The 19767-nt window shown below is 47.6% G+C and overlaps 1 protein-coding gene across 2 annotated transcripts in view; it reads left to right on the top strand.

Moving 5' to 3' along the window:
* The window catches only part of LOC118626224 (phosphatase and actin regulator 1), a 226291-nt gene that overhangs the window by 167385 nt on the left and 39139 nt on the right, over nt 1–19767 (top strand). For both annotated transcript variants that reach the window (XM_036255616.1, XM_036255615.1), the window contains 2 exons: nt 13478–13725; nt 15575–15731. In XM_036255616.1, the coding sequence (XP_036111509.1) occupies nt 13478–13725; nt 15575–15731 (405 nt within the window). The remainder of the gene's footprint in view (nt 1–13477; nt 13726–15574; nt 15732–19767) is intronic.

The raw sequence follows: 19767 nt of genomic DNA, 5'->3' as shown, positions 1-19767 counted from the left end.
TTGAAGCATGCCATTTGCAAAGGGCTGACAGTTCTAAGCAACAAGTCACACAGTGTTTCTCGGTTCATTCACTTCTGTGTGTCTGCAGAATAGTTCAGTTGACTGTAGACCAATGGGTAGGTCTGTTGACCTAAACTGAGGCAGGTTCTTTATCAAAATGAATCCTAGAGAGCTCTGACCCGTGTGGCTCAGCGGTGGGAGCATGGGCCTGTGGACGGAAGGGTCTCAGGTTCGATTCCCAGTCAAGGGCACATACTTGAGTTGCAGGTTTGATCCCCAGCCCTGGGGCTGTGCGGGAGGCAACCAATCCATTTGTCTCTCTCCCAATGATGTTTCTCTCCCTCCCTCCCTTCCATTCTATCTAAAAAATCAATGGAAACATATCCTCGGGTGAGGATTAACAACAACAACAAAAGAATCCTAGAGAACACATGCGGGGTGGCGGGAGGGGAGGTGTTGGGATGTTATCGGAGGTGGGGGTGGGCAGGAGGACAGCATGGTCTTGGCAGCTGAGCCCAGGGAATCCCCAGGCTCTTCTTACCTCCTCTGCCTCCCTCCCTCTCATCCTAGGTCACGGCCCAGGGTTGTTCTGATAGGCCGGCCAGGATGTAGGGAATTAATGCGTATATCACTTTGACAAGGTCACCCTTCAGAAAAAGAGAGGCTTTATTCCCAAACAAATAAAGATTGAGCGATTTTTTCTGAGCATCCACATTGTCTTCCAGGAGACCTGGCAGGATCTGGGGACAGAAAACAGACCCAGGCCACCTGTCAGTTTAGTGTGGGAACTGCCACTGTCTCCAGTGAAGTTTTCTTCTGTTTATTTTCTGAAATGTCTCCCTCTGGCTTTCAACGTGATTTCACTCGTGTTCTGACCAAGTGTAATACGGAAGGAAACCATTATTTTTCTCTCTTCTCCTAGCAATTTCCAGTGACCCCAAAAAATACCACAGGAAGAAAGGAACGTGAGATCTCCCACGTACAAAGGTCCCGAGACCTCCCTGAACGTCACCTATAGGGCATTAGCCCAGACTTCCGGTCTGATCCTCACGAAACATTGGAGTTAACACAAAAATCGAATGAAGAATTAAACAGCTCTGATATCTGACTTTGAACCATAAACTTGAATCAATAATCATATTTCAATTAAAAGGGACCTTGAAGGCCATCCAGGCAACCAGCCCACCCACTGCATTGCTCCCAGCTGTTTGTCCTCTAGTCCCTTCGAGAAAGGTCCCGAGACAGCCCACCCCACTATCGACAAGGTCTGATTACTGTGAAGTTCTTTATTCCATTAAGCTAAAAGTTCTACCTATTATAAACCCCCCATCTTATTTCTAATCTTCTTTTGCTGTGAAAGGCTTTCAAATCTTTGAAGAGAGCTGCCATTTACTTCATCTGACTCCCCCTTCTATGCTAATAATCCCAAATTCATGGAATCGTTTACTGAGATGGTTTCTAGACCCTTTACCATCTTGTCTATGTTCTCCATAGATTTTTCTAAATCTGTTTGATTTATATAAATTTTTTTTTTTTTTTTTTTTTTTTTTTTTTTTGGTACGTGCCCTCAGCGGGAACCGAACCCGGGACTCTCTGGTCCACAGGCCGACGCTCCAACCGCTGAACCAAACCGTCCAGGGCTTGTGAATTCTTAATCATTGCCCTAACCTGAACCCTGCTTGTGGACACTAAAAAGTAACATGTGGTTAGATAGGTACAACACTGACTCGCTGGATTCAGTGGGAGGGGTGCAAAAGGAGAGAACTCGAGACCCCCGAAGCAAACTTAGAGTTCCGTGTTTACCCGAAGTCACAGGGCTGGCCGAGGCAGCATGGCCAAGCTGGAGGCAGCCCACGTCCTGCATGGGTTCCAGCCTCTAACTGCCACAGTTTCTATCTCAGAGATACGGCTTCCTTTTGCCTTTGACTCTTCATGTATGAAGTAGGAATATTAATAACACTACCAACCTCAGTAGAATTGTTTGTGAGGAACAAAGGACTTCATTCAAGTCACTCATCTTATGAGGTAGCATAACAGTAAGTGTCCGGTAAATGGTAGTGAATATTAAGCAGAATTATATAGCACACCAAGTTTGCCTTCGGTGCCCCTAAAAGACACATCTCAAACTGGTTTGGTTCTGTCTTGTTGTAGATTTTGTTTGTTTGTGTCGGTTTCCGCAAATTAGATTGTTTTCATTGGTTTTCTCGCCACTGATGCTTCATAGCTTTTTTGAAGGTGATGTTTTAACATTTCAAAGATTAAGCAATATTTATTTTTAATATTTCCAGTAAGCTCTGTGATCTAGTTGGCATCAGTCTTGGAAGTTAGACTTCAAATCCTAATCAGCCACTAATTTTCACAGTAGCCCCCCCAAATTCCTTCAATCTCTACAATTCTATTATTCCATAATTATTTTAGTCCTTTCAGAGAGCATAAATCATTCATTATCCTAGTATAAATACATTTCATTGTGACGATTACTACTCTTTGTGTGACCTCCAGGGTCACAGGAAATTCTAAAGACTAATTCTTGGTCCTGAACTCCGTGATCCCCAGGGTTTCTTTTAGTCTTTTTTTTTTTTTTGGTACGTGCCCCTAGCGAGAACCGAACCCAAGACTCTCTGGTCCACAGGCCAACACTCCAACCGCTGAGCCAAACCGGCTAGGGTTCTTTTAGTCTTGACAGTCTGACATGATTACTGCATTGGCTTATGTTAATGATGTTTCCACCTGCAAATAAAAGAGTTTTCCATGATGATAAGCAGAGGTGCATTGGTGCCCTAGCAAGAAGCAAGAATTAAACTCTGAATGCCTGAGCGCTACTTGCTCGTGAAGTGGCATATTTGAAGAAGTTCACAATTTTATCATTGTGCAAATGGTATACATTTTTAAGGGAAATGTGTTTTCAGGGAAAGATTCCTTTTTCTTATGTTGATGACCATCTCTAAAATCTCTTCCAGTTCTGGTTAGACATTTGTCCCTGGCCCTTTGAGGTCAAAGTCTTATCACCCTCTTGCTTGAGGTCAGTTCTTTGATTTTAAAGCATATACTTATCATCTGTAAGTGGCTGCCAATAGTGACTGTTCTGCAGTGTAACTGCTGTTCCAAGGGGCATGACGAGATTTCGGTGAAGGTACTGTCACAGTGAGCAGGAACAGCCTTCCCCTGCAAGGTTGGTGACACACTGGCTAGAGTCAGGTTAAAGGAGACTGTACAAACCATTCACATCTTTGGAAGTCTTTTAAGAGAATTAAAAAGGAATTCTATTTTCAAGAGAGAGAATCTGCACCTGAGTTCCTATGTGTACATCAGTAGAAACTCTACCTTGCCCAATGCATACATAATGATTCTTTGATCTTGCAAACCATTGTTCAGAAAGATTTTGCGGGCCAAAAGTATAAAAACACTAAAGGAAGCATTTTTAATAAATTAACGAATAACATCCATAATGACTGGGTTATGGCCATGGCTGGTGTTTAAGTACATCCTTAGTTAAAACAGCAACTACCCCCACTGACGTTCATAAAGCACAACAGCACCAGCATTGTCTTCTGACCTCACAGCGGCCTGTGAGGGGCAAATAGGCTTCTCCATGTCACTGATGACGACCCGGAGACCCAGATGCACGACTACTGAATGGCCCAGCTGGGGCTCAAACATAGCCCTCCCCCCTCCACGTCCTGCCCTCTGGCACCCCCGTCCAGCCAAGAGTGACCTAGGCCATTCACTGATATCCAGGGATGAAGTCCCGGGAAAGAGCCACCACTGTGTGCTTCCTTCATCAGAAATGGAGCATGAGGGGAGGGGTGGGCTGTTGGTCAGACTCTCCATGTCTTATTGTTTCATTCATCACATCCCAAGCCCAGACCGTATTTCAGAAATGTGGGTCATTTGTCCCTTCAAGGACAGAGAGGGTTGCGAATGAATTAATTTAAATTCATTACCACTGCTAGAAAAGAAAAAAAAAGAAGCTCCAAACACATTCCCTACTCGGGGAAGCTCAGTACCCTGGTCTATATATAGAAGGGCATAGTTTCTTGCTGACTGAAGTCCAACAAAAGAAACAAAAGCTCTAATGTTGAGTTTCTTATCTCAGAACGCTAATCCTGGGCCATGATGAAACATACCATGTGTGACTGCTTTCCTAAAAGGAAGCTAATTAACTGTTTTCTTGGGTTGCGGTGTTATTTCTGTCATTTTTCAGCCTCAGCCTCAGGCACTGCAATTTGTAGCATAATTTCTCACCCATTTTTGGTCTCTCGGAAGAAAACGTCCGACCGTTCTCTCTTCCCTCCGAAAACTCCCTTCATGATTCGTGCAGACTAAATTACAAAGGCCAGTCCCCTTGAAGCTTAACTTCATTTTCATTGTCATATTTATAGATAACAAACTTCCTCTGTCCTTTGAGGAGATTAACGTCTTCTTTTTGTTCATTTTCACAATTGTCGCATTTGAGATCAGAAGCCAGAGAGCAGTGTTCCTCTGTCACACATTTTTCTTTAGAAGTGATGGCGACATGCTTTTCAGGTATTTTCAGTGAAGATGAAGGATTTAAAATACACAGTGATTTTTTTCCTTTCAAAACCTACTCTTGATTTTCTACGAGAGCAGCAGAGGTGTCTGAGCACCTGTAATCCCCGCCCACTCCGAGTCATGCGCTCCACTGAGCATCGCCTGCTACCACCTGCTGCAGGTAAAGCTCCTTGGAAAGGAACCGACTGTTGTACTGACTCTGCAGTGTTGCGGATGTCTTGGCCTTCATTTCTTTATGAATAATTAAAAAATAAGCTGCCTGTCCCTCACTGGTAATAAACATGAAAGATAAGGCAGTCTCTTAATTTTTTCAAATCTAGGCATTTCTTAGACCCTTTAAATGGTAGGAAAATGGGGGGAGGTGGAATGGGGGTCTGAGAGGTGCCATTGTATTCTCAATCTATGTGTCAACTTCTTGGTTTGGTGGAAGTAAAGAGAGTTGAGTTTTCCAAACAGAAGACGCATTAAATGTTATTCACGATGGAGACAGGATGGAGGGGGGAGAAGCTGCTTTTCACGTCCCTGCTTGTCACAAGGACTAATGAAGAGACCGTGACGTGCATGCTTTGTACCAATTGAAGCCATTGTACTCTCAGGCTTTCTGAAGGCTTGTTTGCAGTGTAGCTCTCGAGAGTGGCAGGCCTCCTGTTTCGGGCGAGCAACTGTTTACTCGTTGCTATCCTTTCTTTGTTTTCATGAAGGAAGATGTTCAGGCTGCTCCACCCTCCAGTCTGGGGAGACAGCGAGCGCAAAACAAAGTCCGCATCCTCACGCGCTCACCTTTTAGTGGCAGAAACAGGTGATACCAATGACTGTGCTGCAGTTTGTAAAGTGGGGACGGGGAACTGAAGAAAGGTAACGTGGGGGCCTGGGAGGGGATAACAGTGATGCCTTTCTGTCCTCCAGAAAACCATCATTAACGCGGCCGCAGTCAACCCACTGCCGTCCTCCTTGCTGACAACACTCCATTAGCCAAGGCTGGGTCATCAGCGCGGTGCTTGCTCTCTCCTCCCTCACGTCCCAGCCCTCTGCACACCGACCCACCCCCAGCTGTGCACAGCAGAGCTCACAGAAGAGTGCTGGGTTCTGTGAGCACCTCTTCTCTTTGCTTTCTGCTGCACAGATCATGAGTATATCCCATGTGTTGTCGTTGTTGTTTGAATTTGTGGTGCAAATTGCATTTCACAGTCAGTGTGTGCATAGACAAGAAAATGTAATGAGGGTCCTCTGGGACACGACAGCATTTCTGATGGAACGTGCACAGGCCCTGGAGGGAGGAGACCCAAGGTCACGCCCTTACCGTGATCACTCCACTTATTTTCTCGGAAACGTAATAATGTTCTCGTCCCTAAAGTCAAAATTATCACAATGCCCTTCCTAACTTTGCAAGTGTTTGTGAAGATTGAGAGAATGGACATTTACAAAGCACCTTGGCCCCCCAGGGACCACGTGTGTTAGTTATTTTAGCGGGTGTGCTGGATGCCCTGCTCCCTCCTCCTGAGCTGGGCGGCCCGGGGGTGTGGAATAGCGTGGAAATACCCCTCAGCGGTGCCGCTGTCCCACGGCTCATGACTGGCATGAATGCACTTGCGTTTTCGCATGCTCATCTCGGTTACATTTGTCAGGAAAATTGCATCATTTGGAGCTACCTAGGTGGGGAACAGAATCTCATTTATCTCCCTGTAGAATAATTTGGGGGTCTTTGCTGTTTATTTAAATTCATTATAGAATATCATATAAGAAGAAACCTTATGATTCTCTTCTACCTCGCCTTACACAGCAGCCTAGCCCGGACAGTCCTCCCTGCGGGGCCTGGCCGCCTGGAGTGTACAGTTGGAAAACGGAGTGACCGTACGCTCTCTCTGTTACATCTGTGCTCACACAGACAGTGCCAGGACGGAGGGCACGGAGCGACCATGGCGTTCTTGCTTGCATAGATCTCTGTGCCATGCCTCTGTGGATTATCTTCTTAGAAAAAAACTTTAGATCACTATTTCCAAAACCTTAATTCTCCTTTCACAAGGATACTTGCCCTGCACCAGTAAGACCCTAGGGATCAGGGATCCTCATTTTAGTATTAAGTAATGAGAAATGTAATGTGACCTACTCTGATTCCAAGAGTCTTCAACCCAGCTACTGAGCCGACTTCTCCGTCAGTGCCACAAACACACACAGTGGGACTGGGATTTGAAGATCACTAATAATCGGCCTCTGTCTTCAAAAGAGGACAGCCGGTGGGGGCAGGGGCAAATGCTTCGACACAGCATCACAACATAATGTGACAGGTGCTGTTACGGAGGAAACACAGGAAGGGACTGATTTCCACTGGGAAAGTTAGGAAAGGCTGTTCAGAAGAAATGGCCCGTGATCTGTCCCTGAAGGGAGGGTAGGAAGCTTCCGGCCAGACTCGGGGGAGAGTTCGGGGGCGGAGCGATGGCAGGAGCAGAGGGAGGAGGCAGGAAGGTTGACAGGCGCTTGGGAAGGGGCCGGCGGCCCTGTGGCTGAAACACTGGGCATACAGTACAGAACGCTGGCAACCGAGGCTGAGGGCATTGTGGGGCCAGGTCGTGAGGCACCCCCACCCCATGCCAAAGAGGACGGAATTTGCCATTTACGGTGAGACCCTTCAAGGTTCTAAATGGGAGAGTTGAGGGATTGGACCTGTTTGACAGCAGTAAAGAGTGGACTGAGTGGTGGGGGGGGGGAGAGAAGGTTCTGGAAGAAGATTAGCGTCCAGAGCCATTGCAGGACTGTGGCCTGCGTCCAATGAGGCCTGCATCCCTCTAGCTGTGACCTTGGTCGTGTGCCTCATCTTTTTCTCTCTAAAATGAGGGGGATCACAGCAACCTATCCGTTGGGCTGTTGTAAGGCCTAAATGAATCGACACAAGGCACAGTGTGAGCATTTAAGAACACTAACTGCTACCATCGTAGGCACGGTAGTCCAGTCTGAGTGAAGGAAGGCTCCGTGGGTCAGGATGAGAGGCGTTCTGGTTACCTCTGGCTTTAGTCCCTGGTCAGCCACCAGGAAGAACAGACATGCAGTGAGAGCCACTTGAATTCCAAGCCATGTAACAGCTTAACTTTGGGAGTGTTGACGTGAGTGGTCTAGAATAGCCCTGGTTCCATGAGTCAGCCTTTCCTCGGGGGTTGACAGGTCTTCTGGAAGACGTGGTGACTCTGGAGGCCACTGGAGGGTCTTTCTGTAAATCACTGAGCTGGGCATCGTGAAGAGAAGAGCTGTCGCACTCAGGAGTCAGCTTCGTGCTCTTACATTAGTGGGACAGCTGCTTGGGGAGGAGACCAGGTCTGTAAGTAACAACGCCGTGGAATGCTAACAGCATTGAATTGCTGCTGCCGCCCCAGCGACCGCCTGAGACACAGCAAGTCAGGAGCATAGGAGACCGCATCTGGACACTTCATCAATCCACCACTACTGCTCACTCCTGATGGTCCGTCCCCAGCTTGCTTTAGAAGTGACTCAACCTGGTACAGCTCCAAGAACCAGCATATTCCAAACCTGTGGTTCCCACGTGGGCAGTGCCCCTCCCCCAAAAGACATTTGGCCACGTCTGGTGATAATTCTGGTTGTCACAAGTAGCACAGACACCTCTGGCATCTAGTGGCTAGAGACCAGGGGCCCTGTGAACGTGCTCCAGTGCACAGGACAGCCGCCACCACAGAGCATGGTCTAGCCTGAAATGTCAGCCCATCACTTACCCAAAGTGACATGGGCATCGCTGTGGAGCGCAAGCCTTGTATAAAAGTTTTAGTAGTCATATTTATTTTAAAGTAAGTTATAAGCACACAGTTATCAAAAGAAGCCTTACGATGAGGCTAAATTCGTTTTTAAGTTTTTTAAAGTGATGGTTTAAAAATGCAAAGTAAATAATGGTAAATGGGCTTCAGATACGGCACAGACGAAAAACCTGAGGAGTGTGGGTGTGGTCGAGGGTCTGGTCTGGACCAGCGGTCGGAGGACGCTTTCCAGGAAGAACTGGAGAGTAAGCAGATACCTGAGGCTCCGCGGCACTGCTCAGCTCTGCCGCTCTGGTGCAAAAGCCACACAACAGTAGATCAGCAGGTGACCCCTTCCACTACCCTGACCGTCATAACCCAGCATCTGAGATGAATCCCTTAAACTCTGTGCCCCGGGGATGGCCTGGCCATGGCAGGCCGAACACTGCCCCTTACCCTGGCTAGCAAGATTTAAAATATTCACCGAGTAACGATGCCCATTTCTGCATGTTGTTCATCAAGCATGACGTTCTCTCCACTTTACATGTGTACAGTGAGTGGGACTGGTGTTCAAAGTATACAGCCTTACAAGTATTGTAATTCGGTTTTGAGGTGTAGCGCATTGAAACAGAGCGGGTTCCGATTCCCTCCTTTGTTTACGACCAGTGTCCTCGTGGGTCTATTCGATCCCCTCCTGGAGCCTCCGTTTCCCGTTTAATAAAATGAGGATAAGGGCACCCCTCCTGCAGAGTTCTCACAAAGAGGCAATGAGACGCTGGATGTGAGCGCTTCTAGAACAGTGGGCGGCACATTCAGTAAATGCTCACTCTCGGCCCTCCCTCCTCCCCTCTCCCTCCCTTCTTCCGCCCATTTGATCAGGATGCCCTTTTTGTTATTAAGCCATTAATAAAAGTGGCAACCAAGTCAGACTTGGTGGGCACCTGCAACCCTGCAATACACCACCAGATGCTTCCCTGAAAATTAAAACCAGATCTCTTCACTTATACCCTATAAGTAGGATTTGTCCTCCACTTACAGCCGCACCTAAGTACTGTATCAGTGATTCCAGCCCAAATTTCTTTCATTGAGTAAAAACAGTGAGCAGTTTCTGAGTGTCCACATTGTATCAGACATGGTGCTAGGCTCTTGCTGCAGACATAAATTAGACATGGTCTCTACCCTGGATGGTTTGCTCAGTGGTTAGAGCCTGAGGACCAGAGAGTCCCCGGTTCAGTTCCTGCTAAGGACACGGACCTCGGTTGCAGTTTGTCCCTGCAACCAGTCGATGTGTCTCTCTCACATCAATGTTTCTCTCTCTCTCTTCCCCCCTCTCCCTCCCACTGTATCTGAAGATAAATGCAAAAATGTCCTTGGGTGAGGATAAAAAAAAAATAAAGAAAAATAGACATGGTCCCTGCCCCTCACAGAGCCTGCAGCAGGGTTTAGTGGGAAGGGAAGACACTAAACAAACAGGTGTTAGTAATGTTCACTATTGTGGAATCTCCCGAGAACATAGGCAACATGTTACCTGCGACAATTATTAAAAGGTAAATAGAGCCCTGACCAGTTAGGCTTAGCAGTTAGAGCATTGGCCAATGGACTGAAGTGTCTCGGGTTCGATTCCCGGTCAAGGGCACATACCTGGGTTGCAGGTTCGGTCCCTGGCTCCAGTCAGGGTCATGCAGGACTCTCTCTCTCTCTCTCTGTGTCTCTCTCCCTCCCTCCCTTCCACTGCATCTAAACATCAGGTGAGGATTAAGCCCCCAAAAAGAAGTTAAATAGAATTAAGGTGAGGGTGGGGTGGGAGCACGTCCCAGGCCACGAGCGTGCAGTGCGTGGCGCCTGACCAAGGGATAAATTACAGGAGGACAGAGGCGGGGTTTGCAATACGGGCCACATGTGCAAGGCATGGCTTGTCATGCTGTGTTTAAATGACTTCTAGGTTTTCCCTCTTCTTGAACAGTGAGACCTTTTATGTAGAGCACACCTTCCAAGTGACAGCTCCATTACACATAGCGGCATTGCTAAGACTGATGTTCAGCGGCGGGTGCCCTTGCTGCCCACGGCCGCCAGCGGTGGAGGCCGGGTGTGATGAGGTGCTACATTTAAGCTGATTTAGCTCTGCCTTGAATAGTATAGCTCATGATGTGTTCACTGGCTTTTCCATCTGTGTCAGCCCTGAAGCACTGGTTTGTAGATGGACGGGCGTTCGGAGTTCCAACAGGTGTGACCAGATCTGAGCTTCAGAAAGTTGCCCCGACAACAGTGTGGAAAACAGGTGGAAACCAGGAGCGTTCTGAAACCTCCCGGAAGGCCATTTCTGTAAATAACCGGGGAGGGTCTCACGTAAGGGCACGGCTGGTGGGACACTTCACAGACACCAGCCCTACACCAAAGGGGTGGGTTCACCTAATTTTGCAGTTGAGGAAGCTGAGGCTGAGGTTAAACAATGTGACCCATAGTGAGTGGCACAATTTGAACTCCAATTTGTGTCCTGATCCCTCCATCGGAGCCGAATAACCATGACCTCCCGGCCTCCTTCTCAGCCAATCTTCGCTCGCGTCTGTCTTTTCTTGCTCCTAGACAGGCTCGCCTGGGTGTTTGTCTTCCTTCCCCTCCAAGTTGGCAGTCAGTGGATATTTAGGGGTAGAATATTTAAAAACCCTTTGGGTGGATTCACCTCGGTGCCTAGAAAACACCTTTTCACCCCTAAGGGAAAGCAGACGTTCTGCCGCATGCTGGAGTCACACGCAGGAACATGAATGACCTAATTGGCCTGGTGCGGTCCCAGCTGTTCCTACAGCACCCCCAACAGTCCGTCTCCGATCGTCATGACTGGTCCCTATTTTGCAGGCAGATGGGTAGCATGATGCCTGCCTGCCTGAGCAGCTCGGGGATCGGCCTCACAGTCCCCTTCTACTCGGTCACACACTTCCCACGTGTCTTTGAGGGAAGAGAAACCGCAGGGCGCTGTTGGCCACAGGCTGCCCGGGAGGCTGTGTTCTGGCTCCCTTCACATGAACAGTTCTCCTCTCTCCTTCTCGAGGCAGTGAGGAGCCCTTTGCCTTGAAGAACTCACACCTTCTGGTTTCCAACTTTTTTCCCACTGACAAGAATATCTGTTGGCTGCTTTTCATCCCCCGAATCTAATATCCCCAGCTCTGTGCCTTTCTGGGAACCCTTGTTAATTACTTTATAGATTAAGAAGAGGAGAATGCAAAGGTGGGGCACCTCATGAGCCACGGAATTATGTTTGTCTCTTCTGTCCCCCTCCCTGTAAAAGCCGATGTCGAATCCCGGCAGGACGGGAAGGCAGTGGGTGCTGTGGTCTGAAGGGGGCGCACCTTGGCGGGGGGCAACTAATCCCCCGTCAGTCACCCTTCAGTCCACTGTTGCATTTGTCACCCAGAGGCCATCTACCCTGCAGTCCACCTTCCTGCTCTCATTACCATTTGTATTAAACTAGGTGAGAAATGGACCCCTGTAGCTGCGAATGTCTAATAAGATGCTGCATTTGTGTAATAATGTGTTTAATTTTAGCAGTTGGGTTTTTTGTTTTTTGATTTTTTTTTTTTAGTTGAGTGAATTCATTGCCTCTCACATCACAGCGTAGTGTGTTAAGTAGATTTTCCATTTGTGTCACTGAAGAGTTATGTGAAAAATACAAAGAGCAAAACAGTGCTTTGGAAACAATGGAAGGAAGAGAGTTAATTGAATTTAAATTAAAATAGCAATAATTTAAAGCATAATTGAAAGTTTCAAAGGAGACTATCATGCATTCATATGTCATGAGTAGGATTTTTCTTTTGTATAAAATACTTTAATGTGAATTTATTGATATATAGTATAACCTCAGTCCATTATTTTGTGACTATCAAACAATTTTGGATAGTAAATGCATTGGATTCTCTATGTTTAGAAATTCCTTAAGTGAAAAATATAAATCCCACTTCCAATTAATCTGAAAAAGAATTATAAAATTTAACTGTGTGTTTCTGGCCCATTTTTCTTGCCGAGCTTCATTCAGAGACTGTCATAAAAAGGATTTTAAATTGCTCTAGAAGCCTAAGATAGAGTCTATTAAAGAAAATAGCTACTTTTTTTTTTTTTTTTTTGATGTTATACATTTCCTAATTTTCCTACAATGAACTATGTGGCTTCTATTTATGAAGCAAATCATTTGTAGTTAAAAAATACATTTTAGCCCTGGCCAGTGTGGCTCAGCAGTTAGAGCGTTGGCCTGCGGTCCAGAGAGACCCGGTTCAGTTCCTGCTAAGGGCACGTGTCTCGGTTGCAGTTTGTCCCGGCCCTGGTTGGGTCGCTTGGGTGGCAGTCACTAGATGTGTCTCTTTCACATTGATGTTTCTCTCTCTCTCTCTTCCGCTCTCTCCCTCCCGCTCTATCTGAACAAAAAATGTCCTCAAGTGAGGATAAAATAAATAATAAAAATAAAAAAATCTATTTTATCAGAGTTGGCTCAATTTAAGAGGGAAAACCAAGACTATTCTCACCACTGCTTCTTGGAAAATTGACCTGAAAAGCACACACAAAAAAAACAGGCTGTCATTACCTGTGGCTGCTGAGGGTCCGACGCCATCCCTGGGGGAGAACTCTCTAAGTCGTTCCTGACCAGGTCCACCCTGACGTTCACGAACGGGTCGCCAGCCTTGTGGTCCCACCTCTTCTCTTTCCCTGCATCTCCATGCACAAAATTTCAAACCGTCTGCCCCACCTCAGCCCCTGCCACTCACGGGGGCTTCGGAGGCTAGAACCTCGTGCCTGGTCTCTGTCCTGGGTCTCTAGCTTCTCCCTCACTCAGCATTTCACTCCTGTGAGACATTCGGGTGGCAAAGGAACTTCCCTTTGATCTTAACCAGAAACGCTTGTGGGATGAATTTTTTCAATTTTGTATTTTTATTTTCTTAACTGTAAATATACAGGACCAAAAACGACTATTTTAACCATTTTAAAGTGTATAGTTCAGTAGCATTAAGTACATTCACATGGGAATTAGATCCATGTTGCTGCCACCATCAGAAAAGTCTGCTGTCCTCAGGTGTTTGGCTGTAAGACAAGAAATGAGACTTCAATTGCCCTGGAGACCCTTTGTCTCCTAGGACCGGACAACTGAGTTTTGCAGAGGTTCTGATGTGTTTATGTGATGTTAGGCTGGAGTGACTGACTTCCTTCCTCCTTCTTTTGCACAGCTCCGAGCAGCGGGTCCCCTGTTCCACTTCTTACCACAGCTCCGGTTTGCACTCGGGTGACGGTGTCACAAAAACAGGACCTCTGGGCCTTCCAGAAATAAGACAAGTGCCAACTGTTGTGATTGAATGTGATGACAATAAAGAAAATGTGCCTCATGAATCAGACTACGAAGACTCTTCCTGCCTATACTCCAGAGAAGAGGAGGAGGAGGAGGAAGACGAGGATGACGACAGCTCCCTGTACACCAGTGCGTGCATCCGACTCTGGTGGGGGCGGGGCGTGGAGAAAGCGCCGAGGAGCTGCAGCACTCTGGTTCCGATGCGGGCCTGGTGTCAGCTGGGCCTGTCTCGGGGCAGCTCAGCTAACCGTAGGGCGGCAGTGTCTCCATTAGTAAAATGAAGTGTCCGTCTCCTCTAAACATCCTTATAGACCTAAAAATTGCATCATGCTGCCACCTGCGACTTCTCAGATGGTGCTCCCTTCCTTTAACCGCTTCCCTGGGGCTGCAGCCCCTCCCTCAGTAAACGGGGTGGGGACCTTAACATTCGGTTTTGTCTACACAGCACTCAGGTGTACTCACCGTTGTGTGTGCAGCAGATTTGCTTTAAGCAGACCCAACGGCTTTGGTAGCCCTGGATTGAAGTTTCATGGTTAAGGCCTCTCCTGTGCTAAGAGAGGAGAAATGAAGAAAGCACAGTTCAAAACCTGTCGTTCTGGCCATGGATAATCAATACGTCTCAGCTCAGTGCTTAGGGGCTGATATTTGGTTAACTTTTTAATAAGTGAATTTGTGTTACAGCAGCTTTTCCCTGAATGTATACCGGGCCAGGCCACGTGCTCGGACTGCTGTCATCTACCCCTACAGCGGGCGGTGGCGTAGGCCCCGCTGCCCGATGACAGACGAGGGAGGAAAGGGAGAGGCAAGCGGCTTGCCCAGAGCCTCTCATCCGCGCAGCGGCTGCTCTGGGGTTTGATGCCCCCGTGTCTCATCCCAAAGCCCATGCTGTAAGCCCCGTGAGGAAGAAAGGACTAGCCTACGAAATAAAATCCAGAGGAATCCCCCAACCCGCTGCTTCCCAGTGTCCTGCGCAGTGAGACTCCTGGGGAGCGATGACATAATCAAGATAACGTTGAGGGGCAGCCAAGGGCCCAGAGAAGGCCGGGTGGAAGGAGCAGCTGCCCAGCCCCTTTCCTGCCCAGAGAACTGGTGGTTTTATACCAGCATTTCTCAGCCTCGGCACGGTTGACATTTTGGACCAGACAAGTTGTGGGGGCTGTTCTGTGTACTGTGGGACATTTAATAGCACCCCCAGACTCTGCCCACTAGATACCAGGAGCACTGCCCCCTAAACCCCCTTTTCGATAACCAAAAATGTCTCTAGACTCTGCCAAGTGTCGCCTGGGGGGCAAGATCACCCCTGGTTGAGAACCACAGATTATTTCCAGATGGGAGGACGCCCTGCCCCGGCTGGCTGCTCAGAACCCCTTCCATTGAAAAGAAAAAACAATCCCGGAAGATTGCCTGTTTTAATGAATTCACTTCCACTCCCACCTCAAATGGACCCAACTTTGTCGGCCCAGCTTTATTTTCCTTCACGTACCCCTGGCTCCATGGTCACTGATCTTTTTGTCTCCTGTGATCTCCTGGCTTATCTGTCACCTCTGAGTTTCCCACATGCAATGTCCACCAACCTGCTGCCTGGCGCATCTCATTTGTCCTGCAGGTACCAGCCCTTCCTGCTCTGTGAAGCTCCCTTGGCTACTAAAGGCCCCGTCCTTCCCCACCCCACCCCCTTTGCATCCTGTTGCACTCCAGTCTGTCCCTCCTTTTTGATGTGGCCTGCACACCGGAGGTCCCTGGAGAGCCAAGAGCCAGCGAGGCTCCCCCTGTGCTCTTCGCATGCCCAACACACTGCTGGGTATACAGATCATGTTGCTTGCAGGAACTCCATTGAAGGGTCCTTTGGGCCTTAACCACTCAGGTGTTAAGTGAGGCCCATAGTCTTCCTGCCTTTTACCTTGTGGCCCACAGTTGGTCCTGTGGGAGCCCGGATACGTGTGTGTCAGCGTTATTTACCTGTTTCTCCCTCCTGCAGGCTCCCTGGCCATGAAGGTGTGCAGGAAGGACTCCTTAGCCATCAAACTCAGCAACAGGCCCTCCAAGCGAGAGCTAGAAGAAAAGAACATCCTTCCCAGGCAGACAGATGAAGAGAGACTGGAGCTGAGGCAGCAGATCGGCACCAAGCTCACCAGGTAGGATAGCAGGACCACCAGCTCTGCAGATTTTGGTGGAAGACGTCAGTCTCCATCCCCAAATCAGTCCTGGGGGTCTCTTGGAGAGCCTACTGCAGAAAGAGTCCACGGGAAATATGCCATCTCTCCTCCAGGGTTGCTTCTAGAGTCCCCTCCCCTTCATGCATTCAAGTCTGGGAGATTTCACTTCATCAGAGGTTCAGGGAGAAGCTGAGAGGCTGGTTTCTGGGACAAGAACCTCCTGTAGTAAAATCGCCACTGACCTGTATACATGAAAGTTGTGGTTTGGTTACACACAAAGAAATCTAATAAATGCACTTTCTTCTAAATTGTGCAACCAGAAGACATCAGTGGCTGTTAATGATGCCTCGTCACTGCACTGACCCTTCTTGAGTGATTACCCTAGACATAGGCATAGAGTGTATCGTATTAATATCCTAAACACTGTATGTATTTGTAATCTAGAGCACGTTTATATAGCTTTAGCTTATATTTGTGGGGCATTTATTTTCCAAGGATTCTTCTAAACATTTTACATGCATTGAATCACTTAATCTTTGAGGTTCCCTATGAAATGGATGTTTTGTGCCCACTTTACAGATAAGAACGCCAGGCATAGAGAACTTCAGTTACCTGTATGACGTGGCACAGAAATGCTCCCTCCCGACTACCATATGGCCCTGCCTCTGGGATGACAGTCATCGCCTGGGCCCCACCTTGTCCCAGGCACTGTGCTAAGTGTTTGGGTGCAACGTGTAGGCATCTCCTGGGCTTCATCCTCCTCTCCCTCTTCCTAGCTGTATAGCCTTGAGTATCTCACTTACTTTCTTCGCCTGTGTTTCTGTTTGTGAAATGTGCAGTTATAAGAATTAAATAATATAGGTAAAGCCTTTACAATAGTCCCCAACCCACAGTAAACATTCAGTTACCTGTCATTTCATTTGCTTCTCCCCACAACCCCACCGGTGGCTTTCATCATCACTTCCACGAGCACAAGTGGGGAAACTGGTACCTGAAGAGTTTGTGGAGGCAGAGTTGCCATCCATTGGGCGCTGGGATCTTCCCTCCCACCTGATTTGTTTTGTTTACTGAAGGACAGCTTCTTTCTCATAAATAACTTGGTTTCCTCCTGGATGCTATTACTCTTACAGAGCTGGGTAAAACAGTCAGCGCTGGCGGACGATGTGTCCTTGTGTTATGCAGTCTTTCCCGACCTCCCCACCCGCTTGGTCAGAGAATGTGGTACACATCCACACGCCCGTCATCCCGGTCCCCCTTAATGCCTCTGGGGTAGTTACTTCCAGCCCTCTGGAGAGATGGTCCCATTGTTGCAGAGCCTGATTGTTAAACATTCTTCCTTCTATTGTCCATGCAACTCCCACCCATGGGTCTTCTTCTCTTTTATCTGCAGCTACCCAAAGCCTCATGCCTCTTAGCATGCATGCTGTAGGGTACTCAGAGACAGTGATTCGGGCCTCCCCAGGTCTTCCCGCCTCCCCAAGTCTTCCCGCCTCCCCAAGTCTTCCCGCCTAGGCTGCATACAGCCAGGTCTTCTCCCTGGGGCGGGTGGGGTGGGTGGGGCGGGTGGGGCGGGTGGATAGAGTGCTGGGCTGATCCCTGACCAGCTTGTTTAGTTTTATACCTAATATAACAGGGCTGTTTTGTGGGTGTAGGGGGAGGGGAGTACAGGAAAAAGGGAAGGAGCAGATCCTTGATCCCAGCCCTTCCTCTCAGAGTTCAGTGCCACCGCCTGAGTGTGGACCTCCTTATCATAGTCCTACCCTCACATCGCATTTCCCCAACTTTGCCGCAGTACAAGCAGAGCCCCAGGTGTTGGGACATGGAAGACTTTTCTGCAGATGTGAAATGCCAGCACATCTGGCTGGCACTTTATTGCAATTATTATAATTGTTTCATTTTATTACTGTTGTTAATCTCTTACTATTCCTAATATATAAATTCAACTTTATCATAGGTATGTACATAGAAGGGAAAACATAGTGTATATAAGTTTCAGTACCACCCACAGTTTCAGGCATCCACTAGGGGTCTTGAAACATCCCCGCAGATAAGGGGGCTGCTGTACAGACTCAGGACAGGTGCAGAGAACCAAGGGACACACAAGGCTGTCCACTTGGGTGTATGGGGGATGAAAATAGAACTTCTGTTTATTTGATATTGTTCTTTTTAAGTTGATTCTCCCTGTATCAGAGTGTACTTGTATATAACTCGTATATAACTTCTAAATAAAGAAATGGCATATGTAGGGGCACATGCTTAGACTTTTATTGATGGAGTCCTCCAAAAGCTGGGAGTCCACAGGCCTGAGGGTCCCTTCTCAGGTCTTTGTATCTCCAGTGAGCTCTAGTCAGGGGAAATGTGGAGATCTCAGAACAATTCCTCCCCCGCCCAGAGAACTTCCAAATGCAGGAGCATGCTATTTTCTCTCCAGGTGTGTTCTCAGGGTCCCTCAGCCTGAACCCTAGTAAGTCGTCAGCCCAACTGTGATCTTAACCATCAGATCTACCAATGGTTCCCTCACTTACTAAGCCTTTTATCCCCCCCACCCTGACCCAGAATCACATATAATCCACATCAACTCCATTTCAGTTATTTGAAATCCAATTTGCACCCCTCCCCCAAATATATCATTTAAAAAATAAGAACCATGCTTCTCAAAGTTCATAGGGTGACAGAGCAACACATCTGGCCTTCTCCGCTTTCTAGCTTGGGACATTGATTGGTTGAAGAAGTGAAATCCCCCAGAGGATGGGGCTCAGGCCATGGGAATAGGGTTTTTAGGCACTAAAGGAACTGTAATGCATAGAGAAGTAATGCTTTTGTTTCTGAAACATCACAGAAAGTGAATCATTCTGTAAGTCACCAGGACTAGTTATTTTACATTTTTTTATTGATTGATTTTAGAGAGAAAGGAAGGGGGCGGGGAGAAATTGGGATTGATTTGTTGTTTATTTATGCATTCATTGGTTGATTCTTGTAAGTGCCCTGCCCAGGGATTGAAACTGCAACCTCGATGTATCAAGATGATGCCCTAAGCAGCTAAGCTACCCAGCCAGGGCAGGACTACCTATTTTAAAAGAAAGGAACCAAGACTCTGAAACATGACCTGTTCATGGTTACTCAACAGCCAGTGCTCCTAGGCCTCCTCTTGGGGAACAGCCAGTCCTGTTCGGGTGCAGCTGGCCCAGTCCTCTCCAGCTGAGCTCCTCTCCCTCAGCCCCTCCAATGCCCTCTGTAAAGTTTAGATCAGACAGAGGGAGAAAAAGCCCAGGAAGAAAAATAAAACATAAGGTGTCTTGAACTGTATGTGTAGGAGTATGTAATCTAAATTAAGCCCAGGAGTAAATGGGGGCTCAAACATTCTGCCTCCCTGACATACTTGTCCCCTAAAATATTTCATACCATTAAAATATCACCCACCCACCCAGGGGTGAACTGGTATAATCTTTGGCAGTCATATTTGATCAGAAGTTTCTCAGTACCTACCTGAGGCTGGAGAAGACATACGTCCCCACTTATCATTGGAAACATCTCTATGGGGAAGATCTTGGAAGCCTGGCTGCTAGGTTTTGGAGAGAATATTTCTCCCTGTGATGTCTGTTTTCTAGATGAGACATAGTCAGTGATTGAAGATACTTATTTTGAGCTACTTGGAGCATTCATTTTCTAGGGCATCCATAACAAAGGACCACCGACTGAGTGGCTTGCAAAACAAACATTTATTATCTCACAGTTCTGGAGGCTGGAAGTTCAAGATCAAGGTGGTGGCAGGGTTGGTTCCTTCTGAGGCTGTGAGGGAGAATCTGGCCCAGGTCTCTCTCCTGATTCTGGTGGTTTGCAGGCCATCTGCAGTGTCCCTTGGCTTGTAGACGAGTCACCCTGATCTCTGCCTTCATCTTCACTTCTCCCTCTGTGTGCCTCTGCAGTAATTTTCTCCTTCTTATAAGGACACTGGTCATATCAGATCAGGGCCCATCATAATGACCTTGATTTAGCTTGATTACTTCTATAAAGA

The sequence above is a fragment of the Molossus molossus genome, unplaced genomic scaffold, assembly GCF_014108415.1.
Source record: "Molossus molossus isolate mMolMol1 unplaced genomic scaffold, mMolMol1.p scaffold_m16_p_12, whole genome shotgun sequence".
In the NCBI taxonomy this organism is placed as follows: domain Eukaryota; kingdom Metazoa; phylum Chordata; class Mammalia; order Chiroptera; family Molossidae; genus Molossus; species Molossus molossus.
Note: the sequence above shows the minus strand (reverse complement) of the source record. Positions and strands in the feature narration are given on the sequence as shown.